The sequence below is a fragment of the Sus scrofa genome, chromosome 17 (genome assembly GCF_000003025.6).
Source record: "Sus scrofa isolate TJ Tabasco breed Duroc chromosome 17, Sscrofa11.1, whole genome shotgun sequence".
Taxonomy (NCBI): Eukaryota; Metazoa; Chordata; class Mammalia; order Artiodactyla; family Suidae; genus Sus; species Sus scrofa.
Genome location: NC_010459.5, coordinates 52,781,063 through 52,803,273, shown reverse-complemented (window position 1 = coordinate 52,803,273; position 22,211 = coordinate 52,781,063). Strand labels below are relative to the sequence as shown.

General features: G+C 52.8%; 1 protein-coding gene across 7 annotated transcripts in view; it reads left to right on the top strand.

Moving 5' to 3' along the window:
- NFATC2 (nuclear factor of activated T-cells 2) overlaps positions 1–22,211 on the top strand; it is a 163,804-nt gene that overhangs the window by 104,100 nt on the left and 37,493 nt on the right. For all 7 annotated transcript variants that reach the window (XM_013985461.2, XM_005673013.3, XM_021077200.1 and 4 more), the window contains exons 7-9: positions 11,331–11,386; positions 11,790–11,916; positions 14,527–15,216. In XM_013985461.2, the coding sequence (XP_013840915.1) occupies positions 11,331–11,386; positions 11,790–11,916; positions 14,527–15,216 (873 nt within the window). The remainder of the gene's footprint in view (positions 1–11,330; positions 11,387–11,789; positions 11,917–14,526; positions 15,217–22,211) is intronic.

Genomic DNA, 22,211 nt, shown 5'->3' with positions numbered 1-22,211 from the left:
TGGCTCCCGGTGGCTCTGACAGATAAGGGGGAATTGCCTCGTATTTGCAGAGAGCTGGTCCTGCTCTTTTGACCCCAAGAACTTGCCTCTCAGCCCAGGACCGCCTTCTGCAGGGGGAATCCCTGTTGCTCAACTTCTTTTTTCCAAAACGCATCCCCGTTCCCATCTCCATGGACAGTTTGGCCGGCAGGGCTGCTGCGGGGTGGGGCGGAGTGGAACAGTTGAGGTTTTCCAAGGCAGGGGAACCCCAGCTGGTTCTCACATTAAGAAAAGGTGACAGCCTCCTGGGCTAATCTTAGCCCCCGTGTTGGGTCATCGGCACCACCAGCTCCAAAGTTCTTTTTATAGCCGTGGACTGAAATGGAATTGGCAGTTTCCACTCCAGCGGGATGACAAATTGGAGAACGGTGGAAAAACAGTAGGAGAGGGGTAGCGTGGTGTTTCTTAAGTTAGAAAAAGCTTGGTGTTTTGGAAAATGGCATCTTATTTATAGCAGCAGTAATAATAATGCTTATTATATTATTTTTATTACTATTTTTGATTATTTGCATGACTCCCAAGAGCCTGTAGGATCTGGCCCTTGCCCACCTCTCGGATGGCGGCTCTTTTCACCGGCCCCCTTGCTCCTTGGGCTGCAGCTGTACCATCTTCACTTTGTCCTCAAACACCCCACATGCCTTTCTGTCCCAGGACCTTTGCTTTTGCTGTTTCCTCCTGGGTTGCATCCTTCTGTTCCTACAAGTCTCAGCTCTGAGGTGACTTTCTTTACTTTTTCTTTCTTTTTTATTTTTAGATTAAAAAAATTTTTTTTCGAGTACAGTTGACTTACAGTGTGGGGCAACTTCCTCTGTACAGCAAAAGGGATCTAGGCATACATACATACACTTTCCTTTTCTCATTTTATCTTCCGCCGTGGTCTACCCCAGGAGACTGGATGGAGTTCTAGCTCCCTGTGCTATACAGCAGGACCTCCTTGCTCATCCGTTCTAAATGTCATCGCTTGCATCTACTAACCCCAAACTCCCTGGCCATCCCCCTCCCTCCCCCCTCCCCCTTGGCAACCACAAGTCTGTTCTCCACGTCTGTGAGTCTGTTTCTGCTTTGTAGTTAGGTTCATCTGTGCCATAGTTTAGATTCCACATATAAGTGATATCATATGGTATTTATCTTTCTCTTTTGGTTTTGCTTCACTTAGCATGAGCATCTCTGGTTGCATCCAAGTTGCTGCACATGGCATTGTTTCATTCTTTTTTACAGCTGGGTAATATTCCCTTGTATATATAATCCATTCATCTGTCCGTGGGCATTTGGGTTGCTTCCATGTCTTGGCTATTGCGAATAGTGCTGCTGTGAACATGTGGGTGCATGTGTCTTTTTGAATTATAGTTTTGTCCGGCTATATGCCCAGGAGTGGCATTGCTGGGTCACATGGTAGTTCTCTAGTTTTCTGAGGAACGGTCATACTGTTTGCCATAGTTGTGGTGCCAACTGACATTCCCACCAACAGTGCAGGAGGGTTCCCTCTTCTCCACACCCAGGGGATTTTCTTGACAGGCTCCTCCTTGACCATCAGCTCTCACACTCTGTCCCGTTCCGTCCCATTGTCCTGCCCTCTTTTCTTGGTAGCACTTAGCTCTATTGGATTTGCCTTGTCTATTTGTTCACTCATTTGTTTTCTTGTTTCCCCCCCCTGCCCCCCCCGGTTAGGGTTCCTTGAGGAAGAAGACTTGGTGTTTGCTCTGGTATCTGCAGAATCTAGAACAGTCCCTGGCACTTCATAGGTGCTTATACATATTGTTGAATGAACATGTCATCTCCTTTGATAATCACATGGGCCCTGAGAGGCTGGCAGCCTTAGCCCCATTTTATAGATAAGGTAACGGAGGCTCACAGAGGTCAAGCCATGGACCCCAGGTCAGCTCACTGCTAGTGACAGAGCTGGAATCCCAAGCAGCATTTGTTATTGTCACCCCCCAACACCCCCAGAAATCTCTCTAGTCACATTCAAGAGGACGAAGAGGAACCAAACAGATCAGGACCTTTCCTATTTACTGTTTTCAGCAATTGCTGAAAAGCCGTTCTATAGTCTCTGCAATTGAAAAAATGTGTAACCTTCCAGGCGAAGTTCACGCCGGGAAGTCCAGGCTGTTCCTGACTTCAGCTGGGAACCCTGGCCCCCGGCCACCCAGGCCTCAGGCGGAGTCGGGGGTCCCAGCAAAACATTGCAAAACAGGAAAAAATCTAAGGACACAAAAATAAAAGTGATGTGGCAGCGGAAACGGGGTTGCCATGGCTCTGAGCGACTCGCCGCGCCTGGGTGGGATCCAGTGTTTTGGAAGGTTCCTCCACATGACACAGGGTTTTGGAATTTTTCAGCTGGTAAATCTTTCTTAATTCAGGGCCCCCGGCCCCCGCCAAGGAGCTCCCTGGCTCTCTGTGTCCCGCGGGGGCGTAGGTTGGAAACGTGCCTGTGTTGGATTACTCAGCTTTGAAACTTAAATTGTTTGAAGAGGACTTGTTTTGTTTTGTTGGACGATTTTCTTGGAACAGTCTGATGGCAGAGGCTTCTATCACCTGTTGAGAGGGCAAACTGACTTTTTCGAAAGGAGGCGTGGGTGGTGGAATTCCCTCTTTCCCACTGAGTCATCATCCGAATATGAGTCATTTTATGACTTGGAGGTTCCCAAAGGTTGTATTTTGAGCTTTGTTTAATAAATATAAATGCATAGGCTTAAAATAAAAATTTTTTGCTAAATTAAGTAGTTTTCCATGAATTAGTACCCTGGAAACGCTGGAACGGTCTTCGAGAAAACACCTCCTCTTCCCACCTGTTTTTCTCCACGGCTTTGGTTCCACGCGGTCTGGTGTTTGCTGAAACAATAGACCTCGTCTGGGAGCCTCTCTGCCTTGGACTCCCCTCTGGGAAAGGTCAGACTCCAAGCTGGGCTTGACCATGACTAAGGCTCTGGAGACCTTTGCCCTTGGTGACTCATGTCCACAGTGTCATCGGTCCCCTGGGCTGGAGCCCACCACTTAGATGCAGCTGGCTGGGATGTGAAGCTTTGCTCCAAAGGCAGAGGCTAGCTCGCTGCTCTGAAGCCCCACTGGAGACAGAGAAAATGGCCTTATTTTCAGAGGCCTGAATTGTTGCCCAAATTTCAGTCCTCTTGCATGAGAGAACAGACTTTGGAGTGAAAGAATCCTGCTGTTTAAATGCCTTCAAAAGAGGACACAGAGAAATGAGGTTTCTAATTAACTTGGGTCGTAGTGTTTCCCCATCAGAAATTGCTCTTGGCGCCAACAGATGTTCTGTGATTTGCAATTAGCAGGTGGGCATTTCCACCCTGGTCAAGAAAATCATAATACCTTTTATTAATGAACGGTCTGACACCCTGTTGTGCTATTTTTTCCTTTATGTTTGGTTGAACGCCTTTTTTTTTTTTTTTTTTTTTTTTTTTTAAAGTAAAAATTGTAGATCTCTAAGCCGTAAGCAGGCTGGATTGTGGATCATCCAGACTGGGCTTGAAGCCTGGATAGGCCTCATATTTTGTGCTTTGGGATTCAGTTTCCCCATCTTTAAGAGGGAGTCGGTAGTTATTTTAACACTAAAAGGAGATCAAAGATCTGAAAGGGTCGGACCATGGAAGGTGCCCAGAAAAGTCAGCTGACCTTGCACGTGTCCCCTGGAAGCAGGGAAGGCAGGCCTGTGTTGGTTTCTTGTCCGGGAGAAGAACCCTTCCTGGCAGGAGTTTCTCCCCTCCTCTCACCCCGGAGCCATCAGACTCCTGCTGTCACGCCTCAGTGACAGCCCACCCCCTGCCCCCAACTAACAGATGGGGAGGCCACTTGCTGGCTCGCAGAATGAGGTTGGCTGACTTGCTTGAGGCGACAGAGCACGTCAGAGGAAGACTGGGTCCCACACCCCCCACTTCCTCGTTCCCAGAGGGACTGGCTCTGTGAGCTGGGGTGGAGCATCGCTGAGAAGAGGCGCCTCTAGGATGGGATGCAAGAGGAGCTGAAGTCCGGCCTCCACATTAAATGACCTGTCCATGCTCTTTTGGCCTCGCTCTGCTCACTCAGCCCCCAGGACTTCCATAGGTGCTCCCTAGACATTCATTGAATACCTACTGTGTGCACGTGCTGTGCCAAGTGCTGGCGGGGCAGGGGGAGGCATGTGACAGACGAGGTCCCTGCCCTCGGGCTGGACAGTCTCAAACTTGTTTGTAAGCAGGCCACCTTGAGATGGGGAGAGTGCAGGGAAACCAGACGTAGGAGCAAGAACGAAGGATCTGGTGGTCAGGAGAAAAATAGAAACTGTGGAGTTAAATTCAAATCTCAGACAACTAACTTCTTTAGTATGGATGTGTCCCATGCAGTAGCAGAGTTTGGGACATACGGATAGGTTAAAAGATATTCATTGTTTTCTGAAATTCAGATTCAACTGGATGGTCTATGTTTTAGTTCATTAAATCTGGCAACCATGGACTGAGCAATCAGGGAGGACTTCCCTGAGGAGGTGGCTTTGAGCAGAGCCCTTAAGGTGGGAAGTAGGGAGCCACGTGGATGGTGGGAAGACTGTCCCAGGCAGAAGGAACTGCCCCGTGCCAGGGTCCCTGCGTGGGGAAGAGCTGGGGGTGTTTGGGGAACTGAAAGTGGATGCAGGCAGCTGGTGCAGGGTGAGAGCCAGGGCACAGTGTGATACCCGTCAAGCCTGGAGAAGTCATGGGGGGAGGGGGCTGGGCCATATAGGCATGGGGAGGAGTTCGGATTTCATTCCAAAAGCAAGTAGCCGTGGGAAGCTTTCAAACAGGGGAGTGCCACGATCCCATTTACATTTTGAAGGTGCTCTGGCGATCTGGGTGGAGAATGGATGGTGGTGGCGGGGGAGGGGAGGCGGGCACAAGTGGAAGCTGGGGGGTGACTGAGCAGCCGCTGCAGTTGTGTATGTGGGGATAGGGTGGGTGAGCCCTCCAAGGAAGGGGTGGGCAGGTGAGAGGGGGAGGGATTGGGGAATGGAGGTGTTTCCCCCCCAGCTTTCAGTAAAGACCAATGTTGTACCCTTTGGCGGCGGCGGGGGGGGGGGGGGCTGAAATTCTAACTAAGGGGCCCCTCCCGATCCCCCATCTGCTCCACTCGTTAAGTTCACGGAGGATGCGTTTCTCGGCTAGTTAACCATCGTAAAGCGCAGCTGGCCTTGACTTCAGCCGTCTTCATTTAGCTAATTTGTAAAAGCAGAGCCAAGCCTGGGAAGCATCACACCCAGTTTCCTAACCCAAACGGACACTTGGCTTTCCTGCCCGCTTGCCCCGAGCCCCGCGGCGCGCTCATGCCCGGCGAGGATGGCTTTGCTGCCCTCCTTGTCCGAGCGCCCTCCCTTCTGCTCCGAGCGCTGACTCGAGCCCGCCGCTGACACGACACGGACCCCGCGCCAGCCCTGCCGCTTCCTGATGCTTTGCTCCGTCATCAGGTCCCACAGCTGCCCGCAAAGAGAAACCACTCAACCAACCCAAGCACGAGGGCTGTCGTCTGCACACATGCTGGCTCCCGAGGCGGGTTCTCCCGGCTCCGCGGCCAAGTTAACACCAAGGCTGTAACGAAGCTTGAGCTGTGCATCGCTCCCCACCCCCCATTTCTTTCTTCTCTTGCAGAGTCTTGCTAAGTCTTCTCTAGACCCAACCTGTCTGCCCAAAGAAGTTGGCTCTTTTCTCTTCCCCTCTGAGTAAAGAACTGGAAGAGCCGATTGCATGCTGGCTGCCAGCCCCTCTCAATTTAGGACGGGGGAAGTTTGCCCGAACATCTGCTCCGAGAGTCCGAAGTCCTTTATTTCATCTCAGCCCAGAGCAGTAGAAGCAAACGTGGTCTTCTTGGGCCTCTTGTGTTTTGGGCAGCTTCTCCCAGAGCCCCAGACATGGGGTGGGGAGTGGCAGGTGGATCATATGGAACTCAGGCTGAGTGGGTCCAGTTGAGTCTGATTGCTTGTCTGCCCCTGTATCCAGGCTCCTGCCTTCTCAGGCGTTTCCCCAAAAGGACTCTTCATCAAGGGTAGGTGATTCCTCTTCTGGCTGGAGAGGCCAGGGGTCAGGCATTTCCTGAGCCCTGGCTGTGGGCCAAGCACTGGCAAATCCTGAGGTCTGTCTGTCCGTTTACTCCGCCAGCGTTTTACTGAGCAACTGTTGAGCGCCAGAGAGGTAGTGCCAGGGAGAAAACAGAGAACAAGACAGCTGTGCGGCCCACTCTCTGGGTGCCCGGAGGCTCGCAGGGGGCGAGCTGGAAAACCAGTGGGCAGATCGAATGATGTCAGAGAGTGGGAGGTGGGCGTGGAAAATGCCAGAGGATGGGGAGCTCCCGGAGCTGGTCCTGAAGGATGGGGAGGAACTGGTCCAGGTGAAGGTGGAGAAAGGCAGGCGTGGCTGTTGGAGGGAAAGGGAAGGCGGTGTGTCCCAGGGCCGAGCCAGGAGGGAAGCTGACGAAGGAAGCAGCGTCCTCTCCCAGGCGAGGAGCGGGATCTTGAGTCCATTTCTCTCCTGAACCCTGGTGGGACTCAGGGCCCTGCCTCCTTGTCGGGGGGGCCCCAGAGAGCAGGGAGACAGATGTGACTCCTGTGAAGGCCCCAGCAGCCTGCAGAGGCCCTGCTGTGCGGTACGAGATTGGTCGGTGCTGGGAGTTCACTCCCGGCCTCCCGCTAAGATCGTGGCCCCAGAAGGTCCCTGGGAGCCAGCCGGTCAACAGGCAGTTGTAACATACCTTCTTCTTCAGAGAAAACTTTATTTTCAAAATGCACAAAAAAAGGCACACCAATTAAAATCGTCCGTAATTCTAGCGTGTTTTTTGAGTCACGTGAAGGAAGTCGTGAAGGTCTCGCCGCATCCTCCAGTCCCAGGTGGGGGAGCGGGATGACCATCGGGCCGCTCGGGGCGCAGGCTCCCCAGGCACAAGCAGAGATGCTTAGAGACTCATGAAGTGATGTCGTGACGCACACACGCTCCTGCCACTCTTGAAATAGTCCACTTTGTAATATAGCAGGGACACGTTTCCAGGTCAGAAAACATGACCGTCCTTCTATACCTGGTGTCACATACCAAGTATGGGTGGCCCATGATTAACTCAACCAGTCTCCATCAGTGGATATTTCTCATGCCATTTTATTAATGTGCAATGAGAAGTGTAATGCAAAGACATGAAATGAGAGGCTGTGGTACCCGCCAGAAAACTTGGGTCAGCCAAGTCTTTCTCCCTGAAGTTGCACCTGAGACAACAAATTCTCAAAGAACAATAGCAATAACAGCGTTTGCTATGGGCTGGGTGTTTTGCTAAGGATTTGACCTATACTTGTTTCTATTTGAGTTTTTGCCATAGCTCTTTGAAGTCAATCAATTAACTCTTGTATTTGGCCTATGAGGAAAGCGAGGCACAGAGAGGTTAAGCTACCACTCAGAGGCCACACAGCGAGTAAATGGCAGTGACAGGACCTGAAGGCAGACAGAGTGATGCTAGACTGGAGAGTCCTGCCGACATTCACTGCCTCCCGGAAGCTCCGTTCAGAGGATGGGATTACTATGTTTTCTTGGTGAAACCCCAGGACCTGTGAGCTGAGGTTCTCTGCGAGGTGTGGAAATGGAGAAGAGCCCAGGAAAATGGGCTGGACGTATTTTGCACACCACACGGTTCCCTTAGAGCCCAGCCCCCTTGGGGTGTCCCCAGCACGCGCTGGAGCACTGAGGAGGGCCACGGCAGGGTTCCCTTCCCGTCGGAGACTTACTGGTTCAGCAAGGAGTCCAGGCACCAGAGGAGGGGTACAGCCAGGCTAGATGCCTGAAGCTGCCCATGGGGCTTTTAAAAAGTTGAGATAATGGTGAAAAGACCCATTTTTGAAGGGAAAGACACCAAGGCACTCTGCTCCCTGTCTCCCATCCACAGACACACAGACATCATGCCTTTGTTAATTTCCTCCGCTCGCGCCTACAGGCAGAGGTGTTTATGATCACAATCAGAGAATGTGTATTATTTTCTTTTTCCTCTTCCTTCCTTCCTTCCTTTCTGAGGGCCGTGTTTATAACATATGGAGGTTCCCAGACTGGGGGTTGAATCGGAGCCGTAGCTGCCGGCCTACACCACAGCCACAGCAACACAGGATCTGAGCCTAATCTTTGACCTAGGCCACAGCTCCTGGCAACACCAGATCCTTAACCCACTGAGTGAGGCCAGGGATTGAACCTGCGTCCTCCTGCATCTTTGTTGGGTTCGTTACCGCTGAGAATGGTAACGGGAACTTCAAGAATGTGTATTATTTTCTGATTGAAAAATGCTTGTGTTTTCTTTCCCCCAGTATTAACACATTATGGAACACATGCCAAAAAAGGATAAAGGAGACGATATTTAAATAATCTGTCCCCACCAGCTCTGATAACAGCGCTTGTCAAAGTCTGTCTAACACCTACACTCTGCCTGGTCCCTTCTCCCGGGATGAGCCTGTGGTGTGCACGTGTTATGATAATCCATGATGATCGTATTTTGGATGAGAGGCACAGAGAGGTCAAGTATCTCATCCAGGCTCACACAGCTAATTGGGGGCAACACAGGAACTCAAAGCTGGGTCTCTCTGCTCCCGAGTTTGGGGTACATAGGAATGAAATGGCAAGTGTTCTGGTGACACACAGAGGAGAGGTCCATTCTGGCTCTGGGACACGCTGAGAAGGCTTGGGGTTGCTGTAAATGTGACACAGGACACGGGGGTGAGCCAGCATTTCCTCCTAAGTCTCACAGGCTTCTTAGCGGAGCTGACATGGGAGCTCAGGGGGCTGGGATACCTGGTGGCCGAGGGCCTCCTGGGCACGTGCTCCTGATTCTGAAGCAGAGAGAAGGTCAAGTCCTTGGAGCCAAGGGCCTGCGGTCCAGCGGGCAGGGTTGTTCTGTCCTGACAGGAGGGGCCGGGCTCCTCGCTTTGGGGACAAGTGTGCAGCGGCACAGGGGGGATGCTGCCCACGATAGTATTGGGGGGTGAGTTGCCGTACCATCGTGAGAACATATCAGGCGCGTCCTAGCTGAGGGCCATTCTGCAGAAACCCAGCCAGGTCCCCTCCTTCTGTTCTGGGGGCGGCACCTGCCTCTTTCTCTCAAAGACCCCCCCCCCCGCCCCCGCAAGACGGGACCTGGAAAGAAGATGCGGGGCCGGGGTGGGGCTGTGGGAAGGCGCGGTGCACAGCGCTCTCAGAAAAGGCCACCGTGGTCAAGTTCCCACGTGGGAGCCCCACGTGGTTCGGTCATCTGGTTGGCTTCTTTCTTTTCAGAAGAACAAGATCTGCATTTTTAGGTGAAATCTCATTTCCAGGTACTTCTCTCTCTTTCCTCCCAGTCGGGAAGCATCTGAAAATGGTCCTTTCTTTTCCAAGTGAGGGAGGCTCCCACGTGGTCATGAACCAAGCCCCCGGAGCCCTGGGGCCCTGGCGCCACTGACGGCAGAGCTGTTCAGCCAGTGAGAGGCTAAAGAGGAGGGCGACGCACCAGCACGGTGTTCATCTCTGCAGTTTAATTTCTTCATCTTCTGACTCAGAGCTCACACTGCAGGTGGTGAATAAGTGTGTTTTTTATGAGGATCCGCGTACTGCCATCTGGGGGGGGGGGTCTCTCGGATGACCTTTGACCTGCCTTTAATAAAGACATGGGGATTTTCCGTCTTCTGTCCAGGGCTTTGCACACGGCAAGCACCCTGTCTTGATGTCTTAACTTTCAATTCCTTGATGTCTGTCCATCTGTGCTTTTGCGCAGTGGCTGATGTCAGCTGCTGGGTTTTTCCCGGGCCCAGTGGCAGCCTCTGGAGCTGCTGACCCTGCGTACGCTTGGGCAGGAGGGGTTCACTAGGCACCGGCACTGGGCTGGGTGTTGGGGAGACGGTGATGATTATAACGTGGTCCCTCCCCCAGGGCTCTTCCTCTCTAGCGAGCGTGGGTGGCATGGCCCTTTTCTTCTCCCGCTTGGACAGCAACCCGTGTCTTCCTCAGTCACTTCAGGAATCGCACCTAAGGCTGAGATGTGCAGCCTTGGCTCGTTGGAGGCCGCTCCTCCGGCTCCGTGCTTCTTTCTTCCGGTCATCTAGATGGCATCATCTTTGGTAGCAATTACGAGACGTTTTATTGATTATTATTTGGGGAAATAGGTTTTATACGAGGTAGTAGAAACTTCAAATAATGATAAAAACCAGATGTCTTCAGGTCTTTGAACCTTAAGAGCTAAGACCACATGGGTTCAAATCTAACCTACTGCAGAAGCTGCTCGTAGTTGTACTTACAAAGAGAGGGGGTTCTTTGGCCGGATGATACATGGCACGTGCTCTAGTCCACCTTGGAGGGTTACGCTATACCTGAGCAGATTAAAGGCTCTGAGAAGTCCTGCAGTAAAGCAACCCAACTGGACTTTGACTCAGCACTTTCCGGCTGCTTATTAGCTTGCCGAACTCGCTTCCCTTTCTCGTAAACCCATCTAATATTCTTCAGAGCCAGTGTTCCACCAAACACCCTGGAAACACTTGTGGAAACGATTTGTTTCAGCTGAAAACTGCCCACTGGCCAACGTAGGTGGTCAGCAAAAGAATTCTATTATTTTCAAATGCAGGGTTTTGTTTGGCCCAACTTCTTGGCCCCAAACTGGGGAACGAGTGCTCCACTCCAAGGAAGGGGCGTTTACTCTTGCGCGAAAGCTCTCGGCACTTGTTGAAATGAGTCCTGGGAGATCCAGGCTCTCTGTTGACTGAAAGGTGGAGGGTTGGATGCCTGTGTTTCCACCCTCTCCAGGGCCTCAGAGCCAGGACGTCATTTAAGCCTCTTAGGACAGAATATGTAAGCCACCTGTGTTCTCAGACAACGAAGAAGCCGTGTCTGGGACAGCCAGGGATCTGTCATGGGGCCCCTGTGATAGTCTTGGCATATGTAGAACATTTTGGAAATGGTCTTTGGTCAAACAAAGCATGTTATAAAGTAAAAGTGCATAACAACACTTTTTTTTTTAATAAAAAAAGAAAGATACGTAGACATTCAGATATGGAGAAAAAAGATAATGGTGTAGGGATGGTGGGTAATTTCTATTTTTCCTTATTTTGGTGTCATTGCCTGGTTTCCTGTCACCAACGTGCATTCCCTTTGCAAAAAGGAATATTCATCTATAGAAACAAAAATACATATATGCACAGGTTTACACACGTAGCACAAAGGCACCGATATCCTTTACCGAAATGATCTAATATGGAAGCCAAGACCCATAGGCGTTGGTGAGTTTTTGTCTCACATCTTTGGTTGCTAAGAGTTCCTTCAAAGTCGGTCATTTTTACATTTTTCCAGATGGGCAGCAGATTTGGGAGATGGAGGCCACGGTGGATAAAGACAAGAGCCAGCCCGTAAGCATCCGGACGCGCCGCCCGCCCGCCCGGCCCTGTTTCACCCCTCCCCCGCCTCCCCTGTGCTGTCTTTGCTACTCTTTTTTTCCTGCCTTCATCGCGGTGCCAGGGCTTTGGACCTAACAGGTGCTCAGTAGGTACTGAATTGATGAGTGGATTAAGTGTTTATCAGGCCCTCTGCTCTGTGACAGGGCCAGGGGCATCTTAATTCGCTTTGAGAGGGTAAGTGGTTACGTCATCTTCTCTGCAGCTGAAAGGTCAAGCTCCCCTCCACTAGCATTTTGCCTGGAAACAGGGGTCGTGCCGCGGGTCCTTTGGGGTGGGCCGGCTCGCCGAGCCTCGGGCCTGGGACAGGAGCGGAGATGTGGTTGTAGTGACCTTGTGGACAACGCCTCTCCTCCAGAACATGCTTTTTGTGGAGATCCCCGAGTATCGGAACAAGCACATTCGGGCATCGGTGAAGGTGAACTTCTACGTCATCAACGGGAAAAGAAAACGAAGTCAGCCTCAGCACTTTACCTACCACCCAGGTAAGGAGTTCTCTCTGAAGGCCCCTTGGGTGTGGAGAGGTGGCTCCGGCATGCGGGTGAGGACCCGTGATCTGCGGGGCAACCTTGGGCAGGTGACTCAACCTCTCTGAGCGCCAGTTTCCTCATCTGTCATACGGCGCCTTCCTATTATGAGAGTTACAGAAATCTCATGCACGTAAAGTGCCTGGCACAGGGCACGTCAACAATGTGAGCTGCTGTTGTTATTAACATCTTCCTTCGCGAGGTCAGAATCGGAAAGGGGCACCTATAGACTTGTTCACCAGAAGGTGGCAAAGCAAACGACTCTTGTCCCTGATTGAGACGAGATTTGGTCACGACAGGAGTAGAAGCTGATTGTGCTCTAAAGCTGTGGAATCTTAGGGACCCCACGGTGGGGGGGTCAGCTGGTGGCCAAATGGAGTTACTGGTGGATAACAGGCCCAGAGGCCTCGTCCCCACCCAAGCTCGCCGGTGCCAAGAAGGGGCCGAGCGCCACTTCTCGTTCATTCATGTGTCTGCGCGCCGGGCGCTGTGCTCGACTTGAAGGTGCAGCAGGGAGCAGATACCAGTCCCGTCCTGGTGGGGCTGATGGTCTAACCGAGGGGGATTCAGATGAAAGATAATAGCGAGTTGACGGGCTTCAGGTAACAGGTAACACTGAGATCACTGGTGTGTTGGCGTGTGGATAGAGCTGCAGAAAGAGGCTGCAAATGTCCGAAAGCCGAGACGGGCCTGCAGCCCCCTTCCCAGGAAACTTAGAGTCTGAGAATGTTCGCCAGGGTCTAACTTTCACCCCGCGACAGTTTCACATGGCGCCTCCAGGCGGCCGGAAGCACAGAGGCCAGGGGCTGGCTTTGTCCACAGGTGCGTGGGGCCCCTGTGAGCATTCCCAGGACTGGTGTGACGCACCATGGGTGGCAGAGGCCTGATGGGACCCGGATCTGGGGAATCTCCCGCTCAGCCTTCCTTCGTAATGGAGAGGTTTTCACTTAGGTGTCATGTGCTCTCACCTCTCCAGGGTGGTGACAAGCCCCCGCCCTGAGCCGCGGTGCTGACACTTGGTTGTCTGAACTTGGCTCGAGAGAGGATGCAGGGCCCAGGTGCCTGGGGACAGTCTTTGAGTGGCTTCCTGAGAAGGGGTTTCTGTGGTTGGTGTCAAAGCTGCCTTTTGGCTGTAGAGGCTGAACCTCCTTTGCCTCCTCCGCCCCCAACACTCGGGAGTCCCCCGGCTTGATGACAGTCCTGTCACTGACTGATTTACTCCAGTGAAAGGAAACTAATGCCCAGCTCATGAGGCAGCTGCTGCTTCAGTAAAGGATGTTGGCGAAGTACGAATCCTGGTGGACGTCCTGGGTAGGGAGAGGTGAGCAGTGACCTCACCAACACTAAGCATAGTAGTATAGAAAAAAGAGCAATGACAGCAAGCAGGGAGCACTTACTGTATACAGTCGCTGTGCATACAGTTCACACCATCTCATTTCATCTTTTTTTTTTTTTTTTTTGTCTTTTTTGTCTTTTTAGGGCTACACCCATGGCACATGGAGGTTCCCAGGCTAGGGGTCCAATTGGAGCTACAGCCGCCGGCCTACACCACAGCCACAGCCATGCCAGATCCAAGCTCGTCTGTGACCTACACCACAGCTCACGGCAATGCCAGATCCTTAACCCACTGAGCGAGGCCAGGGATCGAACTTGCAACCTCATGGTTCCTAGTTGGATTCGTTTCTGCTGCACCATGACGGGAACTCCTCATCTTTTTTTTTTTTTTTTAGAGTATTTGATTTACAGTGTTGTGTCAATTGCTGCTGTGCAGCATAGTGACCAGTCATACAGAGAGGTACATTCTTTTTCCCATACTCCCTTTCATCACATTCTACCCCAAGAGATGGGATATAGTTCATTTAATCTTGCCAACAGCTCCATTGGGTAGATGTGATTTTTCCTGCCAGCTGATGGGGAAACTGAGGCCCAAGCCACAAGCCTCACTGCTCCAAAGTATGCAGAACTAACGAGAAAGGCTGACCCTCGCAGTTTGGCCATCCCTTTGTCCCGAAAACATCGAGCACCGGTTAAGTACCAGATACTATTTTACCTGCTGGGGACCCAGCATTGAACAAAAAAGACAACAAAAAAACCCTCCCTTTGAGGAGCTGACGTTCCAGTGGGGGAGCTGACATCCTAGTACATTGCACGTGCTCACTGGTGTTTCAGATGCTGAGCGTTAGGAAGGACCACGAGCAGGGAAGAGGAATGGGAGCTGCAAGGGCAGAGGAGGGAGGCAGAGGCATCATTTCACATTGGTCAAGTGCTCTTCCCTGAGCTCTCCCCCTAGGCAGAAAGGCTGCCCACCTCCCAGGGCTGACTCAGACCCCACCAGCCACTTCCCACTGTCAGAAAGGCCTGGAGTTCAAGATTATCACCCAGGGTAAAATTTCTAACGTAAGACAGTTGCCCTGGGAGCCTCTTGCCCAAGGCTGATAGATGACAGAGTCCAATTCTTTGGTCCCACCTGGGCTCCCAAGGCCATGCGCCCAGCCACCGTCTGCTAACCCTCTGTGTACTCCTGCAGCCCTAAGAATGATGCACGCGTGTGCTTTTCTCCTCTCACAGTCCCAGCCATCAAGACAGAGCCCACCGACGAGTATGACCCCACTCTGATCTGCAGCCCCGCCCACGGGGGCCTGGGGAGCCAGCCTTACTACCCACAGCACCCAATGGTGGCCGAGTCCCCCTCCTGCCTCGTGGCCACCATGGCTCCCTGCCAGCAATTCCGCTCAGGGCTCTCGTCCCCCGACGCCCGCTACCAGCAGCAGAACCCGGCGGCCGTCCTCTACCAGCGGAGCAAGAGCCTGAGCCCCAGCCTGCTGGGCTACCAGCAGCCGGCCCTCATGGCCACCCCACTGGCCCTCGCGGATGCCCACCGCTCTGTGCTGGTGCACACCGGCTCCCAGGGCCAGAGCTCGGCCCTGCTCCACTCCGGTCCGGCCAACCAGCAGGCCTCACCCGTGATCCACTACTCACCCACCAACCAGCAGCTGCGCTGTGGGAGCCACCAGGAGTTCCAGCACATCATGTACTGCGAGAACTTCGCACCCGGCACCACCAGGCCCGGCCCACCCCCTGTCAGTCAAGGTCAGAGGCTGAGCCCCGGGTCCTACCCCACGGTCATTCAGCAGCAGAATGCCACAAACCAAAGAGCCGCCAAAAATGGACCCCCAGTCAGTGACCAAAAGGAAGTATTACCCTCGGGCGTGACGATCAAACAGGAGCAGAACTTGGACCAGACCTACTTGGATGATGGTAAGATGTTTATTTTTCTCATTGCCCATGAGTTCGGTGCCCTGAAGCATCGCCCCCGCCCCCGCAAGTTCACCCTGCAGCCTGGGTGTCTTCATTCACCTATTTGGGCCTCAGCGTCCCCCTGTTTCATTTAAAGGGGTTAAAGGAGAAAGCCTTTAAAGCCTCACCCAGCTCCGGTGCCTGAATCATTTCCCAGCAGGGGTTTGGGGTGGGTGGTGAGTTTTAGTTACCTCGCCCTCCCCCCACAACCAGTGCAACACAAAGAGCAAATGAGGGCAGTTCTGGCCCCAGGAGTGTCCCCTGGGTCACGAACTGGGTCAGTTTAACCACTTCCACTCTCTTTCCGTTTGCCAAGTTTAGACCAAGGATAGGGAAACAGAAAGGAAGGAAAGCCAACTTTTTATTCCTGGAGAGAGAGAGAAAAAAAGTCTATAGCCCTCTTTTGTGTATCTGGGGGAGGCCGGGGTGGAGGGAGAAACTTTGTTGAAGAGTGTTTCTATCAGAAGGGCGCATGAATCGGGGGCTTGCAGGCAGGCTGCGGGCATATCTGCCCCGTGCCAGCGGAACAGAGCAGCTCATTGATGGGAGGGGAGCAGCAGGCTTCCGTTGGGGTGAGCCCGGCCGATGGTGTGCCTGGGCCAAGGAACAGATGCAGAGGCAGCTTTGTGTGTCTGTAGGTGCCTGAGTTTGCGGGCGGGGGCCCAGCTGGAGGGTAGCCTTGTTGGAGTGGCTCTGCATGTGACATTGGTCTGTGACGGCAGAGAGGAGGGCCCCGTGGTGTTGTCAGGACTCACCTGGGGTCAGCCAGGTGCTGCTGAAGGACGGAGAGGGCAGGGCAGACAGAGCAGCCTTCCCCTAAAAGGCTCAGAAACAGGAAAACAGAGGTTTGAATTTCTTAACGGGAGAAGGAAAGCCTTCTCCGCTGGCTGCCACCCGCAGCTCCAGCCTCGCGTGTTGCAGGCAGTAGCATCTAATGTACCCTTAAACCTCAATTGTTCAGGAAAACTTACTCTCAGGAACCCAGCCAAGGGGTAGGAAATAAGGCAGAAAGCTTGGGAAGAGCCACAGTAGTTAAGCAAAGACCAGGGATTGGATCCCAGACCTGTCAGGGGCAGGTCTCCTTGCGTGCTCACTCGGATATTGTTGACTTTGACTTTAGAGAATTTTGATGATGCAAGTTATCTGTGGCTTCTGGGACTTGCACTCTCCATGTCGTCTCTCTAGTAAAATTAACTTTGAAAAACTTCCTCCAAGTACATCCGACAAAGATCCTTAGAACCACTTAGTATTGGGCCAGACAGCCCCACGTGCTTTACAGGGCCGACCTCAGGGTTTTGCTGAGTTAATAATTGATCTGTCTTATCCTGAATAATCAAAGACAGGTTGAATTAGGGTCACTGTGTTCAGTTTTCAAAGACAGACCCCAGTGCTGTCCATTCTGAAACAATTCACACCTGAAATGGTGAAGATAGAATTTGGGTGCTTATCCGAAAGGGGGGGTATATCGTGTGGAAAATTCAGCGAGTGCAGAATGCCTTACCCGAGCGAGCGGATAAATGAGACGTAGCTGTAATCGGACCTCTCTCCACATGTGCACCTGGGGGCTGGGTCGGGGCAGAGGTGCTTCATCAATAAATGAGGCCCGAGCAGAGCCTGGAACTTTCCCCTGCTGACTCCCTGCTGGGGGTTGGTTGAGTCTCTAGAGCGAGAGGTGTGCCAGCCCCTCCCACCCTGCCCGTCACCCCAGGCCACAGACCAATGGCGAGCATCTCAGGCTGAGGTCGGGGGGGTCAGTCCCTGGTTATCCACGATGTGTCGCTATCCAGGTGGCCTGCGGTGGTCTGGGGTAACCTCTGAGTGTCCACTGCAGCCCCAGACCCACGGGGCACCTCCTGCTTTCACAGAAGCTTGAGTTACGGAGAAAGCAGCCGAGAGTGGAGACCCTCTTGGGCCTCCTAAGTGTCTTTCTGAACACAGGGAGGTTCACGGTCACGGTGAGGGTGATGTCCCAGCAGGGCCGTAACCTGAGCTGACTCTAAGGCTGTCTCGGAGAACCTGGTACAGTGAAATTGCTTCTTCTGATGGAACCTTTTCTTAGATACATTCTGCACAAGCCCAGTTTCCTGGGCTTTTGGGAGGGTTCCATGGCTGAAAAAGGGAAAAATACTTGATAAAACCAGTTTTTAAAAAACGTGTGTCCTGCAGGACTTCTCAGAGCCTTTACTGAGCTAGGGGACATTATAAATCTCTAAAGTGAGGGGGATGCGGCACTTAGCAAAATTACTCCATGTGGAGTTCCCATCGTGGCTCCGTGGTTAATGAACCTGACTAGGAACCATGAGGTTGCAGGTTTGATCCCTGGCCTCACCTAGTGGATTAAGGATCTGGAGTTGCTATGAGCTGTGGTGTAGGTTACAGACATGGCTCAGATCCTGTGTTGCTGTGGCTGTGGCGTAGGCCTGCACTTACAGCTTCGACTCGATCCCTAGCCTGGGAACCTCCGCATGCCGCAGGAGCAGCCCTAAAAAGACAAAAAACAAAACAAAAAACCACTACTCCATCACAGGCGAGAGAGCACACAGCTCCAGGGGTGCACTGTTCACATTGTGTGTGAATGAAGCCCTTGGAGTTGTACAGTGTGGCAGGCCCGGGACCCTCTCCCCAACGTTTGGGAAGAATGAGCTGAAGGAGTCTCAGAGTTCAGAGCCAGCACCCCACCTCACATGCCGGATTCAGGCTTCACATTCCTAGAGCCCAAGCCCCGAGTGGGCAGGAGAATCATTTCTACCCGTGTGGTCCCCAAAAGGCAGCAAAGTGGCTGCTGGTTAGATGCTCTGTGCTTGACTGGCATTGTCCCCACGGCTCTGCCCAGCCTGGGTCCCTCTGATGGGGAGGTGCCTGGTGGCCTGTGGTGCCCAGTGATGAGCTCTAAGCTGCACCATTGATGGAGGTGCCAAGAAGAGGTGGGTGCAGCTTTGGCCCCTGGTTTGCAGGGTTTCGGGTCTAACAGATGCCTTCTGGCCTCTGCGCTCACAGAGCCATCTCAGGTTCCACTGTGGGCCTTATTAAGACGGGATCCAGCTCTTGGGCATTTCTTTCTCGACAGATAAACTGGAACCCCCTGGGTCATTTCTCTAGTCTGTTTGGGAGGCATCCTCGGTCCTCTTCTGTCCCTTTCACCTAGTCCCCAAAAGAGGTCTCTCCTGAGAAATACAGATCTGGCTGCACAAACTCCAGCAAAGCACGCCTCCAAGGTGGGGGCTGGTTCTCCTGTGCCATTCACTCGCCTGGAGATTTTGGCAAAGCTGACTTTCCTTGGAAAGTTTGTGAGAGCTGGGCTTGAGTGTTTTGAGGGTCAAAGGAAGGTTCCGCCAACTGGAAAAGAAAGGGGTCACCAGAGGACTCGGGTCCAGATGCAAGCAGATCACTTAGAAGCTGACTGCGTGGCTCGACTGTGGTCGCGGGAAGTCCCAGCGCTGGGTTATCTTCCCCCGACCTTTGCTGATGATCCAGAACGTCTTGTCTGGCGCTCCCACCTGGTCCCTCTCTCTTCTTCCAAACTGCATTCCTGCACACAGACACTGTCTGTCTTGGCCCCGTTGTTTTTTTTTTTTTTTTTCTTGGAACTCCAAAACGCAGCTTCTACTTTCTCCACTCCAAGGACTCGGAGACATTTTCCAAAAGTCTTTTTTGAGCTAATAGCAAAATAAGCGATATTCCAGGGTGACCGTACCCTCCCTCCTTGTGTTTCTCTGCCCGCCCCAGCGCAGGCACTCTTTCACAGTCCTTCGGAAAGGCATGCTTTGCACATACACTCACTGTGGTTTTTTTCTTTGTTCCCTTCTCCCCTTTTGCAACTAGTTTCTTGTCCTAAAGTCCCAGGTTGTACCTGGGAAAGACCAGCAGCCCCTAACAGTGGCCGGATCCCATCCACTGGGAACGAATTTTTCCCTCTCTCCCCCTGCCTGCCGTCCTCCGAACCTTCCCCCCACCACCTCGCCTGACCCTCCTTCGCTCCCTCTCAAGCCCCCTTCCTGTCACCCACTGGGATTAACAGGCTGCCTTCTCTGTGCCAGGCACCGTCCTGGGACTCAGAGATGCACTGGAGCAAGTCAGAAGTCCTTGCTCTCTTGGGGTATCTTTTTTCTTTTTTCTTTTTTTTGGTAAAGGAGGCAGACTCCAGAGTGTCAGGTGATAAAGAAGCATATTTCAGATGGTGATAAAAAAGCCATGAGGAGAGCATGCAGGTTAGGAGCCTGAGCGAGGCTGGATGGGGTGCATTGGCCCCTCAGACCAAGTGCACAGCAAGGCCGGCCCTGAGGAGGTGGGCTTTGGGGAAGATGTGAGGGAAGGGTCTTTCAGGGAGAGGGAACAGCAGGTGGCAGAGGCCATGAGGTCAGGGGCCTGGGCTGCTATTGGTGGGTTTTTGGCAGCAGGGCGCTGTGATCTGCTTTACCTTTTGAAAAAAGCACTGGCTGCATATGGAAAATGGACAGTAGGGGAGTTCCCTTCATGGCTCAGTGGTTAATGAACCTGACTAGGATCCATGAGGATGCGGGTTCAATCCCTGGCCTCGCTCATTGGGTTAAGGATCCAGCATTGCTGTAAACTGTGGTGTAGGTGGCAGATGCAGCTCTGATCCCATGTTGCTGTGGCTGTGGTGCAGGCCAGAGGCTACAGCTCCATTTCGGCCCCTAGCTCGGGATTCTCCAGATGCCTTGGGTGAGGCCCTAAAAAACAAAAAACAGAGAAAGAAAATGGACAGTAGGGAGGCAAGAGCTGGCACACAGGGGGTTTATTTCATTTTAGATAAACCCAGACAGGAAGACTATGACTCCCACGGCAGGAGTCTTATGGGGGTGGGGTAGGGGACACATTTTACAAGAGGCTGCCCTACGCATCCTCTCACTAGTGCGGTTATTTGGAATATCAGTGGAACTGCCAAATGTGATGAGTTTCCAGGGCGTTCTGACCACCGTCATTGCCCAGAGCAGAAGGGCGGCTGCACCCTCTCCTGCCCAGGGCGCCTTCCCTGAGCAGGTAGGGAGTGTTTGCGCTGTGCAGGGGGTGGGCAGGACCCCGGCCCACAGGAGAGGCACTGGGGACCTGGGACTCAGAGGGGACTCCTGCAGGGTGGTGCAGGTAGCAGGTTCTCTAAAGAGCTGGGACTTTGCAGGTCATCAGGCCACCTGAGCACAGGCTCTGGGGGGATGGGCCCACCCTGGCACCTCGAGAATCAGCCACAGGCAAGAGGAACCAGGGGATGGGGGGAGGCCTGGGACTCAAAAGAGGTCTTCCATCCCCTTCCGTGAAGGTCTTAGGGGAAGGATGAGGTTCCAGTGAGGGCCAGAGCCTGCAAGGGCTGCAGATGGGTGTGTGTGTGTGTGTGTGTGTACCTGTAGGAAGAGCACAAAGCTGTCTGTTTTAGAGTCTGCTTTTCTCTTCTTCATGTGAACTACTGAAAAACCACTCATTGAGACCCATTGACTACATCTGAGTGTCTCTGTATGTTGAAGTATAGGCACACGCAGACATTGCTGGTGGGTTCTGCATTTCACCAGGACCCCCTGTGTGATTACCACCTGGACCATGCCTGACACTGAATCTTAGCACCCCAGGAGCCCCCATGTCATCCTTGGCCTTCTGCAGAAAGGTGGCCGTTATCCTGCCGTCTAACCCCCGAGGTTCACTTTGCCTTCTTGCAGAAATAGAATCACATGGCTGTGCTCTCTCACGACTGGCTTCTTTCCATCAGCCACTAGCTTGATGTGAGATCCGGCAATGTTGTTGGGTGTAGTTGAGGTCCATTCATTCTGTTGTCACGGATTATTCCCTTGGGGGGATATTCTGTGACCTCTGTGTCTGTGTTCCTGTTGATGGACGTTTGGGCTGTTGCCAGTCTAATGAATAAACCTTCTGTGAAGACTCTTGAACTCTTCTCTTGCTGCCCACACAGAAGGTTGGCACTGGAGCCCTTGCCAGATGGGTTTTGGAAGTGGTGGTACCAGTGTGTACGCTCACAGCAGTGCCAGGGGATCCTACGAAGTGGTTTTAAAAGTACTTCACTTTATATCTTCCAGCTTTGGGACCTGCCCTCACTTCTAATGAAGGTGCCTAGTTATGGGGGTTCCAGGCTGTAGACCCAGGGGCTTCAAGCTGTTTGGGTGTTGGCTGCTCTGACCTTTGCCTGAACCAGCTACTTAAACTCTCTGGGGCTCTGTTTTCTCACCTATGAAAACCGTATCTCCTGCTCAGATACTCCACCTGCCAAACAGGCATTAAGATCTGAACTTGAAGTTGTCAGCAAAGGAAGTAAAACACCTTCAGCGATTAATATTTGCACCATTAATAGTGATGGTGGAGTTCTCACTGTGGTGCAATGAGATCAGCAGCATCTCTGCAGCACCAGGAAGCAGGTTCCATCCCTGGCCTGGCACCCTGGGTTAAAGGATCCAGCTTTGCTACAGCTGCGAGACAGGTCACAGCTGTGGCTCAGGTCTGATCCTTGGCCTGGGAATGCCATATACTGCGGGGCAGCCGGAAAAGAAAAGAAAACAAAACAAAACCACAATAATCCTGTTTCCCCTCAAGTTTCTGGTGGTGTCTTTTCCAGCCTCTTCTTTCTCTTGGCTGCTTGAATACCTGGGCCTCTGTTGTTTGGTGAGAATACTCCACATGGAAAAAGGGTAGGGAAAGGCTCCAGAGAGAGAACCGGCCTGCGGCCCACAGGGTCTGCCTTGCAGACCACAGAGAAGCCGAGTGTAGATGTGCGGTCCACCGAGCCGAGCCCCAGCTTCACCTGCTGCCACCAGCTGTCCTCCCGCCCCTGAGAGACCATGGCCAGTTAGCATGAACCCTGAACCCCCACCCATGAAGTGTGGGCAGCCGCCAGGAGCCTGCCCTTGACCCTGGGAAGCTGCTCGGCCACCGGGAGGAGCTGACCACACCTTGTGCGCTCTCAGGAGGCGGTTGCCCCGGGGCTGGCAGGCAGCGTT